We start from the raw sequence: 22,920 nt of genomic DNA, 5'->3' as shown, positions 1-22,920 counted from the left end.
GGCTGAAAGTCTGTGGTGGGCTCTTTGATGTGCTGCCCACTCCCACCCCCCCCCACCCCCCCCTCCCCCCCGTAAGAATGATTTAACCCTCCCACCCCACTGCCAGACCTCTTAGGGGAGTGCTGCAGCCAAAGAAAGCTTCCTCTCCCAGGGCCATATTCCCATCCCAGTGCAGCCTGCAACCATGCCTGATCTACATAGGGCTATAAAGCACCCTCCCAACTTGCCTGCAGCTCAGAAAACTCTGAAAGGTCATCCTACCTGCAGAACTCCCCATGGGGGTGTTTGAGGTCCCCAGTGTGACTACATCACAGTGCACCTTCGCCTGTTGCCCAATCCTGCCCCTTCCTTTCCTTTCATTTCCCTTCCCTTCCTTTCTCTTTCTTTCTTCAAGTGTTGATCCCAAAGCACTCCCTAATAAACCTCTTGCATGTTAATCTCCTTCCCAGAGTTGATTTCTCAGAAAATCCACGTAGGACAATTACCCTGTGGTGACAAAGCATCAGTGAACTTCTGGATTATGTACAGATTTCATTAGCTTTAGGCTTAACATAGCTGCTCTCATCTCTACCCTAGACTCAAAAATACTTTTTTTTTTCCCTTTCCCTGGGGCAAACTCCTATCTTGCGCCCACTTCCAAAAACTGGGACCCCTTCAGTGTCAACTGCCATGCTTTAGTTCCCTGCCCTAGAGTGAACACAGGTATATAGTGGATTCTGTGCTTTTTGCCTTTTCTGGTAAGAGCATCCCTGTTTTCCTGTGGAGAGCTATGCCTCTCTCCCTCAGTCCATATCATCATGGGTGTAAGTCTGTCTTTTCTCCATCTTTCCTGCACTTGCTTCAGAGGTGATCACATGACCCAGAACTGACCAATCAGAGTGTTCCATCACCCTGCTTAAGGGATTGATTTAATGATGGGCCCATGACTTAACACGGTCCAATGAGAATCAACCTGAAGACTTTTGCTGGTGCCTTTAGGGGAAAAGATGCTCTTGTATTATGTGATTTGCTAAACTGCTAAAAACCTATATTTGGAGCTGCTGGTAGCCATCACAAAGGGGGAACATATATACCTTGTGCTAATCCTGTTAGATACATGGATCCAAACACTGAAGAGGTTAGGAGATCCCAAGTTATCTGAAACAAAAATGTCCCACCAAAGGTCACTTGACATCCAGCTTGCTAAGTCATGCTCCCTCTTGCCTCCCTTCCCAACTGTCTTTCTCGAAAACACCAGTGGTAGTCCATCCAAAGAGAAATGGATTTGAGCTCCGAAAAGTCTCAAGCCCTGATCATGTATCTCTGTAGAGAGGAAGGGCTTTTCTTACCCAGCATTCATCTTGGCCTTGATGCCCAGGCTTGAGTGGGAGTGTTCTGCCACCTTGGGAAGGCCACTAGTCCCACTGGTGAAGTAGATGTCAGCTGCTTCTTGGCTTCCAGTCTCAACACAGCAATGAGTGGTAGACGCTTCTCTGACAAAGACACAAACTGTCCAATTCTCAGTTCTGCCCTGGACACCAGAGGTCCTGGAGACTCATCTCTTTCCACTTTCCTCCATGCTGGCAAGGGCAAGTCAAGCCAGCCCACTTCAAAAGGGGAGCTTATGAATGGTTAAGATCAAGACATCCAGTCAGGCTTGGACTCAAAAACCACTCAGATTTGGCACTTTGTTAACTATGGGACTCTGCACTATTTATTTAACTTCTCTGAGTTCCATTTTCTGTATCTGTGAAATGGCATCGATAATTCTCATAGAGTTAATGAGAAAAGGAAATTAATTGTAACACAAAGAAAGAACAAAGAAAATGAGCAACTTGCTCAGCACAAACTCAATAAACGTTAACCTGATTGTTGTTGGGAGCCCTTGCACAATACAAGGTAAACAATATGTGCTCACTTAGTATCAGTTCTCGCAGTACAGCCTCTTCTATTTTCCCTTGACTTCCCTCTCTCAAACATCTCGTGTAGTGTCTGTCTCGATTTCAAGTCTCTCAAAGCTGGTCACATGTTGTCTCTTTCTTTGACAGTTAGGAAACCCATAGGGAGAACAAAAGCTTTTGTCATGTCATGCTTGTGAAATTAGAAAAAGCTTTTGTTCTTCCTATGGGCATCCTAAGAGATGTGTCTCTAGTGGAGGGAGTCCAAACATGTGACAGGGAAACACATTCTTCCAATCAATCCTGCCATCCACTGTTGGAAGGACACATAGCATTAGAAGCCTTGCATAGAGATACAGAGGGTAGGGAGAAGACACTCAGTATATCAGCATCCTCTTGTATTTTACCTTATATGCTCTTGGCCTCACCTCTGATTCCTGCCAGGTTTGCAGTAACCAGCTCTGGGGATTTCAATCCAGTTGGTGCTGCTCTTGGTGTGGACCATGGGTGACTCCCTTTTGTGCCCAGGACTTCTCTGTTACCACCATGGCAAGGGACTCTGAGCCTGCTCTGCATGCACGCATGTGCAGCCCCCAAGTGTGGGGTATATGATGCCCCGCCCAGTACAACCCTCCACCAATAGGAGTCAGATGGCTCAATGCTTGTCAGTCCTTGAGTGGACAATCCTGGGAGGCATTCTGTGAGGCCCCTGCAGATCAAGCCCACTTACCCCATGCAGTGACCCAATAACAAACTCTTAAATTATCTTTTCCTTCTTCCCTGCTTCACACTCCCCAGTCTCACACTCTGCTCCCTGGACCTCCCAAATAAAGCACCTGCTCCTAAGTGCTTTGTTCAGTTTCCACTTTTGGCGAAAACGCAGGATAAGACATGTAGATATTCACCGTAGCAGTGTCCTGAAATCCAGCCACCCATTCCAGCTTTTCTCAGATACCAGTAGCTTCGTTTTCAGGAAAGGGCAGTCAGGGGTCACAGCGTCCACTGCCTGGGCCACTTTGTCGCCAGCCATGATGGCCCTGGCCTTAGACATCTGCGGCATACCCAGAACATCCTTGGCTTTCATTTGCATAGTCCCGGGCATGAAGATGAGGCCTGGAGGAGCCAAAAGTCTTAGAGAGAACTGGGAGTGAGGGTTATCTTCTCCCCTAGAGAAACGTGATGTAAACAGCCAGTAGGGAGCAAATGGGGGAGGGGTGAGGAAGGGATGGCCACTGGGGAATATCAGTAACAAGCCACTGAGGATCAGAGTGATTGTAACAGATTTCCTGGTGGTGGTGAACTTCAAGAGGTGTACTGGGACTAAGGAGAGAAACTGATCTCACACCATGGACAGTCTAACCCTTCTTCCCCCACACCCCCCCGAACACACATACACTGCCCCACAGGAGTTTCCTGTATCCAAAGACTCTCATATAGGATCTAAACTAAGGAAAGACATTTAGAATTTTCTAGTCCTGCAACACAGGTCCTACTCTAGACCCTGGTGACTTCTCCCAAACCTGGGACACTGAATTTTCACAGGCGAGAGTGCTCTTAGTTTTCTTCGTTTTTGTTTTCTATCTTGATGAGACTCTCATGATTTTGTTTATTCTTCTAAAGTTTCTTTATTGTGGAAGGAGAGGGAGACAGAGAGTGAGCAGGGGAGGGGCAGAGAGAGAGGGAGACACAGAATCTGAAGCAGGCACCAGGCTCTGAGCTGTCAGCACAAAGCCCGATGCTGGGCTCGAACTCACAAGCTGTGAGTGACCGGAGCTGAAGTTGGATGCTTGACTGACTGAACCACCCAGGAGCCCCTGTTTATTCTTCTAGAGAATAACTAGACTTACAGTTCACCATTTACAAAGCTGATTTCGCACATTCCTCCTGATGAACAGCTTTTACCCCTGGCTCACTTTCTTCCCACTTTAACACTTCAGGATCCACACTGCAGACCTGTTAACCACGTCCAGTGTGTCTCCACCATAATGGCCATGTTGAGTCAGGCCCACAGAAAAGCAGACACATCTCCCCCGCTGAGTTCTCCTTCCCTTCAGACCATAATCTCTCACTCTGTCACCTTCTTCACATGGCCTGGAAGGGCCTCTGTGAGACCCCAAGTTCCTACAATTGTTTCTACCTCCTCTGATTACTCCTGTGTTTTGACCACAATTACATCTTCCTCCTTATTGAGAGAATATCTGTTGCATGTGAGAGAGGCCAGGAAGGAAAGGGTGGGAACGAGGGAAGGTTGTGCAGGAGTTTCTGTGGCTCATTCTTAGACCTCTCCATTTGTCATCTCTCATCTCTAAAGGTTGATGATTCTAGAATTTCTGTCTCCATCCCAGCTGTTGTGCCCTTCAATGCAATTTCTTCTCACTTCCAATCCCTTCTTTTCTTTTTCCCATACATATTTTTGATTGAGATATAATTGATATATAACACTGTACTATTTTTAGGTGTCCCAAGTAATAATTTGCTATATGGATATATTACGAAATGCTTACCACACAAGTTAACATCCATCACCACACATAATTACAAGTATTCATTCTGGTGATAACAACTTCTAAGAACTACTCTCTTAGCGACTTTCAAATACACCAGACATTATCGTTAACTAGAGTCCCATGCTGTACATTACATCCCCAGGACCTATTTATCTTTTAATGGGAACTTCTCATCCCTTCTTGAACATCACATGAGCACCCCCAACACTTACCTAACTGAACCTGTCATCTTATCCCAACACCCCAATACCTGTTTCTCCCTATGGTCCTCACTGCAGGGAAAGCCTGTAGCATCCACCCAGCTGCCTGAGTGTCTGTGACTTCTCCATCTCCCTGGCTTTCTTCCACTACCATATGTCATTCATCAAAAAAGGGTGTTCTTGGGGTGCCTGGGCGGCTCAGTTGGTTAAGCGTCTGACTTGGCTCAGGTCATGATCTCATGGTTTGTAGGTTCGAGCCTCGCATTGGGCTCTGTGCTGACAGCTGAGAGCCTGGAACCTGCTTTGGATTCTGTGTCTCCCTCTCTCTCTCTGCTCCTCCCCTGCTCACACTCTCTCACAAAAATAAATAAACATAAAAAAAGGGTGTTCTCAACTTCCTCCTAATTGCCTCTTAAATCCACTTACTTGTCTCTGTCTCAACCACCCCATCTAAGCTTGAAGCCACCATCATGCCTTGTCTCCTGTCTGGGTTTCCCACACACACTCCTGCCCTCCTTCATCTCATCTCTATGCACCATCCAGCATGACCTTTTACAAACAGAATATGATCATGTCACTCAATCCATCCATGCTTTTCCATTCCTCACTGGATAAGGATGCAGAACCCTCCCCATGGCACCCAGGGTCCTGCCCATCTTTCCAGGCTCACTTGCCACTAGTTTCTCCTTGCTGTCTCCAAATACACAGACATCTTTTCAGTGTTTCCCATAATTTGCAAGCTTCTTTCCTGTCTGTTCTGTTCCTTCTGCTCGAGGCATCCCTCTCTGTCTCTTCTTCTGGCTGAATCCCACATATCCTTCAGATTCCAGCCCAAATATCACTCCACTGAGACTTCAGTGACCCTCTCAGATTAGTCAGTTCAGGTCTCCTTTTATAATAGGGAATGACAACATTTTTGTGCAAAGGGCCAAATAGTAAATATTTTCAGCCCTATGGGCCAGATGCTGTCTGTCCCAAATACTCAAGTCTGCCACTGTGGTGCAAAAGCAGCTACAGACTATATGTAAATAGGGCATGGCTATGTTCCAATAAAACTTTATTTACAAAAACAATCTGTGGACCAGATTTGGCCTATAGGTCATAGTTTGCCAACTTTTTTTTCATTAAGTTCTTATAAAATTCTCATGCCACTTATCAAAATTGTGATGAAATAATTATGTGTACAATTAATAGTTGAATGGCCATCTTTCTCCAAAGATCTTTAAGTCCCATGAATGCACAGGCCATGTTTTGTTTACTCTGTATTAGCAACCTCTAGCATAGTGCTTGGTGCATAGCTTGCTTAAATAATTAGAAAAAAGGGTGGTATTTCCTTATGAGGAGAGACAGCATGCTATGTGGACGGGACATCTTTTGGGAGGGGCAGTTGAATTTCTCTGCCATCAGCTTCCTTCACAAGGGAGAGGGTGACCAGACCAGGTGGCCAATTACCAACCTCCTCACATGCAGCCCAGGGTCACCAGCCACCTCTCAGGCACTTGGGGCAGCACCACGGCCACAAGGTCCCCATGCTGCTGGCTGCATGCGCCCAAAAGGACATTGGCTGCCTGCTGGCTGAGTTCACTCAGTTCACTGAAGTTCATTATTTCATCCCCATCACTGCTCACTCACCACAAGGCTGGATCTGTAGGTCGCTTGCCAGCCTGAAGAAAGAGACCAGCTTATCAGGGTGGGCCAGCACACATGCACAGAGAATAAATCCCCTGCCTCGCCTCGGAATTGTCACATCAATGCTTAGTAGACTTGTTGACCTCAACCCCCCTATACACTTCAATGAGCTTTTATTTCTATGGGTTCTATTTACTATACTAGAAATTAAAACTGAGACATTTTATAAATATGTGTGCTTTTAATAATAACAGTAACAAACCATTATATTTTACCACAAATAAGATATGTGTTAATACAGAGGTAAGTATACTTTGTAAAAAACAAAATAAAAGAAAGAAAGAAAGAAAGAAAGAAAGAAAGAAAGAAAGAAAGAAAGAAGGAAAGAAAAGAGAGGCTTCATTTTACATTTTTGCAAATCTCTTGAACACCATCCTTAAGAGAAGACAGTTAGATTTTTATCTGTTTCTGTCACTTAGTTGCAGAGTCACCTGACATGTAGCCTCTGGAAATAACCACTGTATCCTTGTCAGAGCATGAGAGTGAAAAAGGAAAATGTTATCTTAGATTTGTTTACTTGTTTCCCTCTCTCCCTATTGATGTATTTTTTTCTTTTTTATTACAAATATATATACCATAAAATGTATTATTTTAACCATTTTTAAGTGTACAGTTCAGTGGCATTAAGTGCTTTCACATTGTTATGCAGCTATCACCACCATCCATCTCCAGAACCTTCTCATCTTTCTAGCCTGAAACTGTCCCCATTATGCAAGAACTCCCCAGTTCTCCCTCATCCCAGCACGTGGCAACCAGCTTCTACTTTCTGTCTCTATGAATCTGACTGCTCCAGGAACCTCACATAAATGGAAACACACAACATTAAGTTAAGTGACTGGCTTATTTCACTTAACACACTATCTTCAAAGGTTCATCCTCGTTAGAGCATACAACAGAATTTCATTTTTTAAAAGGCTAAACAACATTCTATCATATGGATATACCATATTCTGTTTATACATTCATCCCTTGACCCTACCTTCTGGCTATTGTGAATAATCCTATCACGAACAAATATCTCTTCAAGACCCTGCTTTTCATTTTTATTTGTTTCCATGTATTTTATTTCTTCTTTTATTTCCTGATTGACCCATTCATTGTTTAGTAGCATGTTGTTTAACCTTCATGTATTTGTGGTCTTTCCAATTTTTTTCTTGTGGTTGACTTCTAATTTCACAAGGGTGCGGTCAGAAAATATGCATGGTATGATCTCAATCTTTTTGAACCTGTTGAGGGCTGATTTGTGACCTAGTATGTGATCTATTCTGGAGAATCTCCCATGTGTATTTTGCTGCTTTAGGATGGAATGTTCTGAATATATCTGTTAAGTCCATCTGGTCCAGTGTGTCATTCAAAGTCATTGTTTCCTCGTTGATCTTCTGCTTAGATCTTTCCATTGCTATAAGTGGGGTGTTAAAGTCCCCTACTAGTATTGTATTATTATCAATGAGTTCCTTTATCTTTGCTATTAATTGTTTTATATATTTTGGTGTCTCATGTTAGGAGCCTGAATATTTACAACTGTTAGATCTTACTGGAGAGTCCCCTATATTATGATAAAGTGCCCTTCTTTAGCTCTTATTACAGTCTTTGCCTTAAAAATCTAGTTTGTCTTGGGGCGCCTGGGTGGCTCAGTCGGTTGGGCATCTGACTTCGGCTCAGGTCATGATCTCATGGTGTGTGGGTTTGAGCCCCACGTCAGGCTCTGTGCTGACAGCTCACAGCCTGGAGCCTGCTTCGAATTCTGTGTCTCCCGTTCTCTCTGCCCTTCCCTACTCATGCTCTGTCTCTCTGTGTCTCAAACATTGAAAAAAAATTTTTTAAATAATCTAGTTTGTCTGATACAAGTATGGCTACTCTGGCCCTCTTTTGTTATCCATTTGCATGATAAATGTTTCTACATTGCCCCACTTTCAATCTGCAGGTATCATTAGGTCCAAATTGAGTCTTTTGTAGGCAGCATATAGATGGGTCTTGGTTTTTTATCCATTCTGATGCACTATGTCTTTTGATTGGAGCATTTAGTCTATTCACATCCAGAGCAATTATCGATTGATATGTGTTTATTGCCATTTAAGTAGTTGTTTTGTCTTTGTTTCTGGAGATTTTCTCTGTTCCTTTCTTGTCTTCTCATCTTTGGTCTTTCTGTTCCGCTCAAAGAATCCCCTTTAATATTTCTTGCAGAGCTGGGTTAGTGGTCACGAAATCCTTTAGATTTTGTTCGTCTGGGAATCTATTTCTCCTTCTAATCTGAATGATAGCCTTGCTGTATAGAGAATTCTTGGTTGCAGACATTTCCTATTAAGACATTGAACATACCATGCCACTCCCTTCTGGCTTGCCAAGTTTCTTTTGAGAGATCTGCAGCCAGCCTTATGGGTCTTCCCTTGTAAGTTAGGGACTTCTTTTGTCTTGCTGCTGCTAGGATTTTTCTTTATCACTATATTTTGCAATTTTAATTAAATATGCCTCGACGTTGGCTGCTTTTGTTTATTTTGATGGGAGTTAGTACCTCCTGGATTTGGATGTCTGTTTCTGTCCCCAGAACACGGAAGTTTTCAGCTATGATTTCCTCAAACAAACTTTCTGCCCCCTTTTCTCTCTTCTTCTTCTTCTTCGACTCCTATAATACAAATGTTATTATGTTTGATGGAGTCACTGAGTCTTCTCAGCAAGACCCTACTTTTTCATTCTTTGGGGTATATACCCAAGAGTGAAATTGCTAGTAGTTCTATTCTATTTTATTTTATTCTATTTATTATTTCTTAAGAGAGGGATAGAGTAAGTGCACAGGTTGGGGGAGGGGCAGAGGGAGAAAGAGAAGCTCATGCATGCTCTATGCCCAGCGCAGAGCTCAATGCAGGGCTTGATCTTACGAACTGGGAATCATGACCTGAGCTGATTTCAAGACGCTTAACTGACTGAGCCACCTGGGTGCCCCAAATACTAATTCTATTTTAAATATTTTTGAGGAGCTGCCATAGTGTTTTTCAGAGAAGCTGTACCTTTTTACATACCCACGAGTGATGCACAAGGATTCCCATTTGTCTTAGTTTTGTTTTGAAATAGTTTTGATTTCATGGATTACTCTGGAAGAGTCTCAGGTATCCTCAGGGGTTCCCATATCATAGTTTGAGATCAGTAACACAAAGACAAAGGAAAAATCCACTCCTGCTCCCTAATACTCTCCCTGCCTTATACATCTCTCTTCTGAAGTCTGGATTTGTGCTTTCTCTTGCACCCGTTACCCCCTCTTCCCTGTGCAAATACCCTCTGGTTCCTCAGCTCCAGTGTTAGGAACCTCTTTACCCATGACTATATAGTACAGCTATATACGAGCTATAGAAGCTCATGATTAAGGACGAAGGACCTGAAGTCTGCCTGGATTTGAATTTGGCTTCCACTGCTACTGCATTGTGTGCTCTTGAAGAAGTTGTTACTCTTTCCCCGAGTCTCAGTCTTATTTGAAAATGGGGGACAGTCTTAGAAAACCATTTAGACGAGTGAGGATTGAACTTGATAGTGCATATCAAGCACCCAGCCACAATAAAATGTTTAGAATACCTCTGGTAGGGACCACTAGAAACTGGTAACCTCAGTTGCTTCTGGAGAGGGGAGCTAGTTTGACTTTGAATTGGATCCAGTGGGCTTTTTTATGAACTTATTCAAATTAAAGTTTTATTTATTAAAAAGGACTTCAACCATCTCCACTTTGACCACAGTTTGTACTTTCTAACTGATTAAACTCTTTCCAGCTTACCTTTTAATTCGGACAAAAGACCCTGCGGGCAAAGCATCCTCTGCCAGAAATGAAACTACTCCCTCAAGCAAGAATAACTGCCCTGATTTAGCAAGACCCTGGGGGACTGACCAAGGCAAAGACCCACCTGACCTTTACTGCCCCTCTGCCCATACCTACCAACCTTTGTGCCACATTTTCCTTACAAAAGCCTAGAAATACATTCAACACTTTGGAGACAGTGTTTGAGATGCTAGTCTGCTGTCTTCCCAGTGTTGACCTCACTGAAATGCATTCCTTTCTTGTTCACCACCACTTGCCTGTTTGCCTTTGAGTTTTGTCAGTGGTGAGTGACCAAACCTGATCTGGTTGGGACCCCAGAGCCAGGTGCTCTTGCATTCCTTCACCCCAGCTACATTTCCTTTTTCAGAGTAAATAGGTAAATTGTTTTCTTAAAAAAAAAAAAAATGCATTCTCATACAACGAACAGTAAATTATAGCAAGACTAGAACGGGAGACTTGGAGAACTGTCTTTGGACTCAAATTCACACACCTGCATGGACCGAGGGTCTGGGAGTCATGGTTCCTTCCTGTTGATCACCTGGATGCAGCAGATTTGGGGAATGAGGGTTGTGATCCTGGAACAGCAATTGGGGCCTCCCAAATGGAAGGAAGTTCAAGAGAAAGTAATTCATCCTCCCCTTTTCTGGGAGAACCCCCAGACCTGTGTGGTCTGGACGTTCTGGAGCCAGGTTCCCCTAGATAAGCCATGGAATACCACCTTCCCTGGATATATCTGGTTTTGCCAAATAGTCAACAAATATTTACTGACTGCTTCTCTCAGATGGACACAAAGATGACTAAGACAGATCTCTCCCAGTTTGGAGTTGAGATAGCTAAAAGCATGGAAAATGATTAGGTTCATTTTAGATACTGGTAAGGGTTGTCAGAGGTCAAATCATGTCACACCTCTGCTCAGTGCCACGACTGAATCCCAATTTCATGTAAAAGGACTATCCAAGTGTTTACCACATTATCCAAGTTCCTGCATGGTCTTCACCCACATTTCCATCTTCTCTGGCTTGATGTCCTGCCCACTCAGATCCACTGGCACACCCTGCCTTGGGACCAGTGACTTTGTGGTTTCTTCTCAGACCACTTTCCCCCATGTGTCTAGGGATAACCCCCTCTCCTCCTTCAAATCTTTGCCAAAGACTTTTCTCACCTTCTCAGGGAAGCTTACCTTCACCACATACTCCAAATGGTAATCCACCTCAAAAATGGTTCTGCCTTCCATCCCCTCTATGAAGTACTCCATTTTCCTTAATACTCAATACTTTCTAATGTATTATAGAATTTACTTATTCATAATTTTTTGCCTCTGTCTTCTTCCATTAGAATCTAAAGTGTATGAGGGAAGAGATCTTTGCCTGTTTTGGAGATGATTTACCTTGAGAACTTAGAACAGTATGTAGCACACAGTGGGTACTCAGTAAACATTACAGTGAATTAATGAGGTCTATGAAGGAAAACACAGACTGTGGAAGTAAGAAAAAACAACACCACACACACCCTGGGTAAGGCTGGGCTGGGGAAGAGAAGTATCTCTAAGCTGGATTTAAGTTTAGATTTAGATTGGACTAAACACCTTAATGCCTGAAAATGAGGTGTGAGAAGGAATAAAAGGATAAGGAATCTGTCCCAGGGCATATAGTCTTTTGGGTGAGGCAGAGAAGATGGACATAGTGGGTCTGGATATCAGTAGCAGGAGGAAAAAATCTACAAATCTATTGTCTGACTATAGACCATCAAGCCCTGTCCACTCATTATCTCCATTATTTCTGCCACCGTATGGTTAGGGGGTGCCCTGGGATTCCCCCCAAAAGATCCTTAACATGGGCTCAGGGAAAGCTTTGCACAATAAATGACTTAAAAGCTGAGCCTCAGTATAGTTGAGCCCTCTGGCCACGGACAGGCAAAGTGAGTGAACAAAGATACTACTTTCTTACACCATACACAAGAATAAATTCAATATGGATTAACAACCTAAATGTGAGACCTGAAACCATAAAAAGACTAGAAGAGAACACAGGCAGTAATCTCTTTGACATTGGCCACAGCAACTTTTTTCTAGATATGTGTCCAGAGGCAAAGGAAAGAAAAGCAAAAATCAACTATTGGGACTTCATCAAAATAAATAGCTTCTGGGGTGCCTGAGGCTCAGTCAGTTAAGTGTCCGACCTCAGCTCAGGTCATGATCTCATGATTCATGAGTTCAAGCTCCGCGTCGGGCTCTGTGCTGACAGCTGAGAGCCTGAAGCCTGCCTTGGATTCTGTGTGTGTGTAGCTCTCTGCTCCTCCCCCACTCACGCTGTTTCCCTGTCAAAAATAAATAAACATTTATAAATAAATAAATAAATAAATAAATAAATAAATAAATAAAGCAAGCTTCTGCACAGTGAAGGCAACAATCAAAAAACTAAAAGGCAACCTATGGAATGGGAGAAGATATTTGCAAATGACCTATCAGATAAAGGGTTTGTATCCAAAATATATAAAGAACTTATCAAACTCAACACTCAAAAAACAAATAATCTGATTAAAAATGGGCAGAAGACATGAACAGACATTTCTCCAAAGAAGACATCCAAATGGCCAACAGACACAGACACATGAAAAGATACTTATCATCAGGGAAATGCGAATCAAAACCACAATGAGGTATCACCTCACACCTGTCAGAATGATTAGAAACACAAGAAACAACAGGTATTAGTAAGGATGTGGAGAAAAAGGAACCCTAGTGCACTGTTGGTGGGAATGCACAGTGGAGCAGCCACTTTGAAAAACAATGTGGAGGTTCCCTTAAAAAAAATTAAAAATAGAACGACTCTAGGGGCGCCTGGGCGGCTCAGTCGGCTGAGTATCTGATTTCAGCTCAGGTAATGATTTCACCATTCGTGGGTTCCAGCCCTGCGTCAGACTCTGTGCTGACAGCTTGGAACCTGGAGTCTGCTTCAGATTCTCTCTCTCTCTCTCTCTCTCTCTGCCCTTCCCCTGTTCATTCTCTGTATCTCCCTGTCTCCATCTCTCTAAAACTGAATAAAACATTTAAAAATTTTTTAAAAAACCAAGAACTACTCAGCCATCAAAAATAATGGAATCTTGCCATTTGCAATGACATGGATGGAGCTAGAGTGTATTTCTAAGTGAAATAAGTCTGTCAGAGAAAGACAAATACCATGATTTCACTCATAAGTGGAATTTAAGGAACAAAACAAAGCAAAGGAAAAAGAGAAAGAAATAAACCAAGAAACAGACTCTCACTATAGTGATCAAACTGGTGGTTACCAGAGGGGAGGGGGGTGGGGAGATGGGTGAAATAGGCGATGGGGATTAAGGGGTGCACTTGGCATGATGAGCAGTGGGTACTGTATGGAATTGTTGAATCACTAATATCGTATCCCTGAAACTAATACAACACTGTATGTTAATGAACTGGAATTAAAACAAAAACTAAAAGAAATAATAATAAGAAAAGGAACAGGGTGAAGAGTGTGAGGAGAAAGAGATGGGAACCTGGAAAAGGTGGGCAAGGGTCTTGGCAGAGAAAGGACAGAGGTGGAGACCCAGGGAGGGGCTGCTGTGCAAAATGTCCCCAGCTTCAGTCTTTCCATTTGTTAAATAGTGATTTTAATGCTCTCTTCTCAGGATTCGAGTGGGAAACTGCTTGGATCCGTTTTCCCCAAGATGGCTCTTGCAAGATGATTTTGCTTGAGCAGTGTTCACGTTCATTTTTTTTTTTTTTTTTTTTGATGCACAAATGCATTAGGAAAAAAATGAACCGGACTCCAGACTCATCCTCTAACATATATATATATTGCTTAGGGTGAAGATACTTTTGTTTAAATGTGAGTTGACTTATAGCACAGATGGTATGTGGAGACAGCCACGTTTCTCAAGGTAACATGGGAGTGAGTGAAGGTGAGAAATAACAGAGTTAGAGGACTTTAGCAGAGCATCTAGCACAATGCCTGGCACAGAATAAATAGTCAACAGAGGGATGGTAGCAGTTCTTGTTGTGGCTGTTGTGATTACAATGACTTCTAAGGCTGGGGCTGCTGGTGGGGAAGTGTGGGGTGCTGGTGCCTGGCTCCCAAGGGTGCAGCTGCAGCTGAGTTTTGCCTTTTTCGTTTTGGAGACAAGCTGGGCTGGGGCGACTGTGGGAGAAATGGCTGAAGCAGGGAGGGGCGGTCAAGGGTATCAGTTTGGGAGGGTTCTTGGGGGAGGGTGAGTGGGCCTCCCCATGCCTCCACCCCTGCCCTTCATCATCCTTGGCTTATACTGACTGAAATCTGGACAAAGGACCCTGGGTGGGGAGCTCTGATTACCGCTAGAGAACAGACTGGCTCAGCCAAGGGGCTTAGAGGAGAAGACTCCAGTTCCAAGTCCCTGGTTTTTAAGGAACTGACAATTTGCAGGGCTCATTAGGAATTCCAGCAGTGTCTTATACATGACTCCAAACCCCTGCTAAGAGCACTAATGGGGTTGCAAAGCCAGACCTGTTGGGTTGGGGTAAATCACCAAAGCCCTCTGAATTTCCACCTTTAAAATTAAGAGAATTAAAAAAAAAATTAAATTAAATTAAATTAAGAGAATTTGTCCATGCCATAAAGGCAAAAGACTTAAAAACAAGTAAATCACTTTTGACAAGTTTTTTTTTTTTTCTTTTTAAGAGCTAGTGAAACTTTAAGAGGATTATTTCACGCCACAAACCTTCAGGGGCTTCTTAGCACTCGTTGAAGACAAAATTCCTAACAAGCCATCCTGAACTACAAATTGCATAACCTCTTTGTTCTACCTGTAAAATGCAGATATGTTATCAGTACCTATTCAACAAAATGGTTGAGAGTTAAGACATTTGGAACTGTGTCTGGACATAGCTGGTGCTGAGTGTGAGCTGTTCTTAGAAACACAAACCTATCTCTCCCACGTCAGGGCCTTTGCACATGCTATATTCTTTATTCAGAACACTGGGTCCCAATCTTTTTACTTAGTTTCCTTCCACCTTTCAATCTCAGTTCACCAGGGACTTCCTTATGGAAGGCTGTCCTGATATCCTGAGTCCTCCCATAGATTGACCAGTCCCGTCAATCTATGTTTTAACTAAACTCTTTCCCTCGTGGCATTTATCACAGTTGTGCATTATGTGCCTTATTCTTTTGATGAATAACATCAATGTCCTCACTGGACTGTAAGGCTAGAGTCATGGGCTGAATTGTGTCCCCCAAATTCATATGCTAAAGTACTAATCCCCAATACCTCAAGTTGTATTTGGAGATGGGGCCTTTAACGTGGTGATTAGATTAAACTGGGGTCACCAGGCCCTCATCTAATCTGACTGGTGTTCTTATAAGAAGAGGATATTAGAACATAGACACATACAAAAGAGGGAGGAACATGTGAGGACATAGGAGAGGATGGCCATACAGCCAAGGAGAGAAGTCTCAGAATTAAATTAACCCCACTGACACCTTGAACTTGGACTTCCAGCCTCCAGAACTGTGGAAATAAATTTCTGTTGTTAAAGCCACACAGTCTGTGGTACTTGTTATGAAAGCCCAAACAGACTCACATAGGTATCAACTGAGTTGGACTTTGCTTCTTTTTGTATTCCCAGAGCCCAGCACTGAGCAGGTGCTCCATAAATATTGACTGGTGGGTGAATGGAGGTGCTGGGGGTCAGGCAAACAGCACTAAAGATCACTTTGAGCTTTTATCTGCTTTGCTGCACATGGCTGGTCTCAGCTGCCCAGAACCACCTCTTTCTGTTTCTGGGCCTGGGACATGGCTTTGGGTCTTTATGTCTTTCCTGGGCACAATGTAATACACTAGCACTTGGGGGATGATGTGTTGGTCTGTGGAGGCAGATTGTGGCTTAGGGGAGTTGTTTCTTTAAAATAATTTTTTCATTAAAATAGTTAACACAGACTCACTGAGAAAGCCAGGAAAATAAAGAAACACACAGAAAGGAAAGAACTATCGTCCACTATTTTCAATCCCCAGGAATATTGCTCTTAGCACAAGTACTTCCTTTCAGGCATTTTTCCATAGTTTTCCCTTTCCCTTTCAAAGTTTTGGTTCTCCACTATACATATACTGTTTTTATTCTGATTTAAAATTAATTTAGCTCAAGTTTTCCCCAAGGCATATTTTTTAAAGCCTCAATATTTATTGAGTTAATCTATTACACTTGAGTTAATCATTGCCTTATTGGTTGGACATTGAATTTTCCAATTTTTTTCAGTTTTAACACAATGCTCCAGAAATGTCCTTTGAATTCCTTCCTTTTTTTTTCTCCCTAAGTTTATTTATTTATTTTGAGACAGAATATGAGCAGGGGAGGGGCACAGAGAGAGAGAGACAGAGAGAATCCCAAGCAGGCTCCGAGCTGTCAGCACAGAGCCCAGCGTGGGTCTCTATCTCATGAACCGTGAAATCATGACCTGAGCTGAAACCAAGATTTGGACGCTTCACCAACTGAGCCGCCCAGGCACCCCTGACTCCTTTCTTTTATAATGACTGCTAAACAGAATTTCTGAGCTAAAGGATATGACCAATTTTTTATGACCCTGGATGTGATTACCAAATGGCTTTATCAAAAGGGTCGAGTGGTTATACTCCAACGGGCAGTGAATGAGATCACAGGTGCCCTGACTCTGTGATGACCTGTCCTTCAGAGAGCCGGCTGGAAGGAAGACCAGTGGGCGGCTGCTGAGGATGCCTCCAGACAGAGGAGGGGGAAGTCAAACCACCAAACACCGCCACTAGACTGGTGGTGGATGTGCACTCTGGGTTAGTGATGTTCTTCTGTTCTCTTCCTCCAGGGTCTTCCAGTTTCCTCCAATGATTCTGGAGATGCCCATTTGGAACTGAAAGCCTCTGATACTGTAAGGTGGAAGGGATGATGCTCCAAACAAGGACTGACCAGTGATCGCACCAGCTCCTCTTAGAAGCTTCTGAGGCCTATGGGGCCTTTCGTGGGCTGCCTCTCGTCTCCCCCCACTCTTGGCTTCTCAATTTACTCCTTTGGATCTTTCCAGAAACCGTCTTGGGCAGTTCTGAAACAAAGGTCACCTAGTGGCCATAAACAAAAACATTTTGAAATCATCATTTCCCAGAAAGACTTCTGTCTTGAGTCATTACCCTCTGCTGCTTCATTGGAAAACCTCCGTGATTCATAGATTGCTCCAAATGGCAAAGACCAAAATGGCTAGGGCCTGGGGCATATGATCTTGCCAGCAGCAATTCAGCACCATCCCCCTAAACCTGGTTTATGCCACTTTTTAGGGTCAGAACAAACTGTAGTTTGGGGTGGGCCCGATGGGGAAATAGGGAGAAAAGGCTGAAGCAGCAGGTAGAGTTATTTGTATCTTCATCCCCCCAGCACCTGACCCTGAGAGAGAATCCACCTAGTGTGTGCTTAGGTGATTTCCCAGCTCATCATGTCCTAGAACCCCTGATGTTTACCTTCCTGGGGTACTTGTATGGAGCAGTCACCCTCTTCACATGCTCCTGGAGCTCCCGAGTTAGTTTCTCTGGATCTTGAGAGGAGTAAGTTGGAGAAAGGACTATAAAAGCCTTCACCACCTGCCAGAAAAAAAAATCCAAAAACAAAACCCCCCAAACCAGAAAGAATCAGGCCCTGTATAACAACTTTCTCCTTAACCTAGCCTTGTAAATAAGTGCTTACACTTGCCAGCCCAGCACGAAAATCCTGCCAGCAGGATTCAGCCAGCGAAATGGACGACATCATTTTTTTTGCCGTTGCCTCCTTTCCAGGAACAACTATTGGAAGCACTGGCTTTTATGGAATGATTCCAGGATCCTACCTGTTTCCCAAACTTCTCTCCTTTCCTGAAATGACACCATTAGCAGTCAATGGGCTTCTCTTCCAAGGGAAATACTTTGGAGTAAAGAGCTTCACAAACTCCTTAGGGTCCATACCTTCCAGGTCTTCCTGACTAGAAATATAACTGGCAATGCCCCAGATAGGCAGGATTCGGGAAAATGCAGACCACTCTCCCAAGGGGAGATGGGTCTTTCTGAGCCCGCATATATGAGTGTTTACAATCAGCAAACGTTTTGCTGCACAGCTTCCATGCCAGGCATCCTGAGGGACATTCTGCACCTTGGTAGTTTCTGCCTGAGTCTTTCTTTGCAGGCTGCCTCCTGCCACGGAGGAGGAGTCCTGAATTCAGGCACAACAGAACATGGTTTCTGATAGGAATGGAAGAGTTCAAAGGCCAGTAGGTTGCTTATCCGCCCCAGCATATAGCTCAGTCAACAACATCCTGTTAGGTGGTGGTTCACCATCCTTGCATACTTCCCAAAGGCGGGCATCTCACTACCATTCCAAGTTCAAACAAATCTGGTTATTAGGAAGGGCTTTCTCTGGCCGTTAAAACTACCAAACATTTACTGAGTACCTTCTACACGCCAGGCTCTGTTCTGAGTACTATAAGCAGATTAACTGTGCACACAGCCATTTGTCAAAACCCCAGTTAATTTGTGGCATACAAAACTAGCTGTACTTTTCCAGCTGTGATTTCTCCAACACAGACATGGGGTTCCCACCTCCCTTTTTCCAAATTAGTGGCCTCAAAGTTTTTTTTCATGTTAACTGATTTATTTTAAGATGGCAGGGAGGGGCAGAGAGTGATGGAGAGAGAGAATCCCAAACAGACTGCGCTGTCATGAACTGTGAGATCGTGACCTGAGCTGATTCAAGAGTCAAATGCTTAACCAAATGAGCCACCCAGGTGCCCATGGCCTGAAAGTTTAATGGGCACCAGGATCACTTGGATAGGGGTTTCTGGTCAAAATGAAGATGCCTTGGGCTGCATCCCCAATCGCTCTGATTCAGCAAGACTGACTTCAGGTCTAGAAATCTGTAGTAAAAAAAATGTTTTTTAAACGTTTATTTATTTTTGAGAGGGACAGAAAGACAGACCATGAGTGGGGGAGGGGCAGAGAGAGAGAGGGAGACACAGAATCTGAGGCAGTCTCCAAGCTCTGAGCTGTCAGTACAGAGCCTGATGTGGGGCTTGAACTTACCGCGAGATCATGACCTGAGCCAAAGCTGGACAGTTAACTGACTGAGCTACACAGACGCCCCTACAAATTTTGTATTTTAAACAAAATGATGCAGCTGTGAGTACTCCAGGGCCCAGATGAGAATCACTCTTGTGGCCCTGGTGCTTCTGAGAACAGAGCCCGATTTTGCACTAACTTTCATAAGGTAACTACACTGTAAGTAGGATTATGTTGCATTTACAGCCAGTGAAAAACACATAGGTCTGCCTATGGGCTTAATCCTCTCATTCTATCTATTCTTCTGGGACCCATGGGAAGAAATTTTCATTTCTCCTAAGAAAGGTCAGCTTATTAAACTTGGCCCATCCTTCCGCTATATCAAGGTCACTTTGGATACTTATTGTGTCTTCCCTCAAGTTGGATATTCCTCAGCAGTCATGTCTGGCATGCTTGCTATATCCTCACCTGCAAACGGGAAAGTACTCTTTATTGGCCAGGATGGATGACAGAGCCTGCGTTCACCAAGATTTCCTGCCCAACAGTCCACCTCTTTTGGACCCAGTTCTATGTTCACTTGACACCAAAGCGTTGGTATCTTCTCATCATGTCCCTCTAGACAGTCTGTCTCTAAATACATGAGGGTAATGCTTAACCAACCAAAAGGAATGTGTGCCTGATGGTGACATTCAGACTTTGTAATATCTGGAGTCAGGGGAAGATATGGGGGAGTTTCCATCTTACTCTGCTGGGTGCTAACAGGTACACAACCAGAAGGAAATATTCTTGGATGGACTAGTTACCTCCCCTCTGATGGGGTCTGGACTGCTGACCACAGCAGCCTCCAGGACAGCTGGGTGCTCAGCAAGGGCACTTTCCACTTCAACAGGCCCAATCCGGTAGCTGGAAGAGAAAAGCAAATTCTTCTAAGTAACCTACCCGCCCCCACCAAGCTTCAAAAAGAGAAGGAAAGAGCAGACAGCTTGACCTTGAGGAATTGATCACATCGTCATTTCGTCCCATGAACCAAAAGTAGCCATCCTTGTCCTTGTGGGCTCGGTCCCCTGTGATGTAAAAGTCCCCTCGTTCTGATGCCTCTGTCTTCTCAGGATTGTCCTGGAAGACAAAAGAAGTCCATGAAGGGCCATCTCAGCACAGCCACCAAAGCCAGCTATGGCCCTAGCAGCCCCATGCAGGAGACCAGGGACCCCTAACAGGAAGTCCACAAGTTCCCAAAGACCAAGCTGGCCAGAACTTCACACTGGACAAGGAGCTATGAAATGTGTGCATTTTCTCTCTTTTAGATGGAAGGAAGTGTCAGGAAATGATTAAGGACAGCCCCTCGCTACCATTTTTAGAAGGGTCCAAGGAAACATAGTTGGAACACAGGAAGGTGGCCACAGGGCCAGTGGCTCTGGGTTTTGTTTGTTTTGTTTTTGTTTTTTTGCATAAAAGAACACACTCTTTGTGCTCAGAAATCACTAAAGGTAGAAAGTGAGGGCTTGGCCACAAAGCAGGGGTAGAGCAAAGATGAAAAACTAAAAATCAAACTCTGATTCTTAAAGATTTAAAGAAGCTACTACCCAACAAGAAAAATAAACAAATTAATTACTGTTGTATGCAACTATCTGGATGCATGTCAAAAACATTATGCTGAGTGACAGAAACCAGACACACAAAAATGAGTACTCTGTGATTCCATTTATATAAGGTTCTTTAAAAAAAAAAAAAAAAAAAAAAAAAAGGCGAGGCACCTGGGTGGCTCAGTCAGTTAAGTGTCTGACTTCTGCTCAGGTCATGATCTCATGATTCGTGGGTTCTGGCCCCGCATTGGGCTCTGCGCTGACAGCTCAGGGCCTGGAGCCTGCTTCTGATTCTGTGTCTCCCTTTCTCTCTGCCCCTCACCTGGTCTCACTCTGTCTCTCTCAAAAATAAATAAACATTAACAAAGAAAATTTAAAAAAAAATAGGCAAAATTTTTCTATAGCAACAACAAATAATTTAGCAATTGCCTATGGCTTGGGGATTGACTGCAAAGGGGCACAAGGGAACTTCCGGGGGAATAAAAATGTTCTATATCTTGATTCTGGTGGTAGTTACCTAAGTGCATACATTTGTCAAAAGTCATTGACCTGTACACGTAACATAGGTTACATACATTTTATTGTATGTAAATTATGCCTCAATTTAAAAACTGCATCCTGAGAAAAAAGAAAAAAGCTAAGCTGTCAATACCTAAAAATAAATTTCATACAAAACCTGAAAGAAGTATACAGAGAAAAAACTCTTTAGAACATTTAAGAAGATACATTTAAATGGAAAGCTAGAAAGACTGAATTTCATAAATATGTTAATTCTCTCCCAAACTGATCTAGAGATGTAGTGACACTCATTAGAATACTAACAAACATTTTCCATGGAATTTGACAAGTTGATTCTACAATGTACATGAGAGAATAGAGAGCTAAGAGTAGGTAAAACATGTGTAAAGAAGCTGAGGAAGAAAGAGCTTTACTCTACTAAATATTAAAATTTGGGGGAATGTTTTCCTGGATAAGGCTCTATGGTATCAGCACTGGAATAAAACACATGGCCAATTAAATAGAAGAATCTGCCAAAACTTAGCTATCTATGGATATATCAAACGTCTATTTCTGACCAAGCTGACATGACAGATCACTTTTCTTTGAGATTTAATTTTTTTCCTCAGTTGAAAAGGACTCAAGAAGAAAACTAACAGTTGGTGCTGCAAAGAAAAAGTTGAAACAAGTAAAGATTCTTGTGCAGCAAGTAACTTTACAAATTACTTGACTCCCTCAATGGGCTGATCACAGACCCAGAAAAGTCCTATATGTGAGCGCTGTGAGGACCAGGGTCATGTCTTCCCTGCCACTGCTGGATACTTAGCGGCATGAAGTAGCCACTCAATAAATAATGAATGTATAAATTATTCAGAAAAGTCAAGGATTTGCTATTGCTTACAAAAATGATTAGAAGGAAATACATTAAAAATTTTATTTTTTTTAACGTTTTTTTTTTTTAATTTTTTTATTTTTGAGACAGAGAGAGACAGAGCATGAACGGGGGAGGGGCAGAGAGAGAGGGAGACACAGAATCGGAAGCAGGCTCCAGGCTCTGAGCCATCAGCCCAGAGCCTGACACGGGGCTCGAACTCACGGACTGCGAGATCGTGACCTGAGCCGAAGTCGGGCGCTTAACCGACTGAGCCACCCAGGCGCCCCCAAAATTTTAAACTGTCTCTGATTGGTGTATTACTGTTTTATTGTTGGGAGGCTTTTTTGGTTTTTGGTTTTTTTTTTTTTTTTTTTGGTTTATTCTGGTAGGTAAGCTTCTGTGACTTTAAATGAAATACCATGCCATGAAAGACTATTTCTCTTGTAGTCACAGAAGCCACTAAAACACATATACACCACTCTAAAAACAAATGGACTGATTTTTATGTGTTCTTCCCGGTGTAGCGGACTGGCAGCTTCGCATACAGCCAGACAGAGTTCCTACTAAAGCCGTGGTTCTTAACCTTGGCTGCACATCTGAATCACCAGGGGAGCTGATCCACATCCTCAGAAAGGTTGATCTCATTCAGTGGGGCTTGAGTATCAGTAGTGTTTTGAAGCTTCCAAGGTGTTTCTAATGTGCAACCAGGGTTGAGAACCATGTCAATAGAGCTTTATAGAGGAGTCTCACAAAAAGAAAGCCCATCATAAACACCAACAAAAGTGGGCACAAGAGAGAGGTAATTACTGGGTTATCACAGAAACTTAGACTAGAATTCTTGGGCACAAGCCCTGCCAGTA

At 43.3% G+C, this 22,920-nt stretch overlaps 1 protein-coding gene and 2 long non-coding RNA genes across 7 annotated transcripts in view; 1 reads left to right on the top strand and 2 right to left on the bottom strand.

Moving 5' to 3' along the window:
• The window catches only part of LOC113594813 (uncharacterized), a 33,587-nt gene extending 15,896 nt beyond the window's left edge, over positions 1 to 17,691 (top strand). The window contains exon 3 of the long non-coding RNA XR_003415256.2: positions 16,900 to 17,691. This is a non-coding gene — a long non-coding RNA (uncharacterized LOC113594813). The remainder of the gene's footprint in view (positions 1 to 16,899) is intronic.
• LOC128313690 (uncharacterized) lies at positions 110 to 7,874 on the bottom strand. The gene is made up of 3 exons (XR_008294718.1): positions 2,783 to 7,874; positions 1,329 to 1,472; positions 110 to 1,137 (listed from the first exon to the last, which is right to left on the bottom strand). It is a non-coding gene; the product is annotated as an uncharacterized LOC128313690 (long non-coding RNA).
• ACSM5 (acyl-CoA synthetase medium chain family member 5) overlaps positions 16,040 to 22,920 on the bottom strand; it is a 110,445-nt gene continuing 103,564 nt past the window's right edge. For 3 of the 5 annotated variants that reach the window (XM_015067188.3, XM_053213623.1, XM_053213622.1), the window contains 4 exons: positions 20,094 to 20,221; positions 19,909 to 20,008; positions 17,543 to 17,662; positions 16,040 to 17,149 (listed from right to left, as the gene is read on the bottom strand). In XM_015067188.3, the coding sequence (XP_014922674.1) occupies positions 17,039 to 17,149; positions 17,543 to 17,662; positions 19,909 to 20,008; positions 20,094 to 20,221 (459 nt within the window). In that variant the 3' untranslated portion in view covers positions 16,040 to 17,038. Of the gene's footprint in view, positions 17,150 to 17,542; positions 17,663 to 18,432; positions 19,736 to 19,908; positions 20,222 to 22,920 lie in introns of those variants that run through there. The other 2 variants (XM_053213624.1, XR_008294714.1) reach the window with 2 other exon arrangements.

Source organism: Acinonyx jubatus, chromosome E3 (genome assembly GCF_027475565.1).
Source record: "Acinonyx jubatus isolate Ajub_Pintada_27869175 chromosome E3, VMU_Ajub_asm_v1.0, whole genome shotgun sequence".
Lineage (NCBI taxonomy): Eukaryota > Metazoa > Chordata > Mammalia > Carnivora > Felidae > Acinonyx > Acinonyx jubatus.
This window is presented reverse-complemented; position numbering and strand designations above follow the sequence as displayed.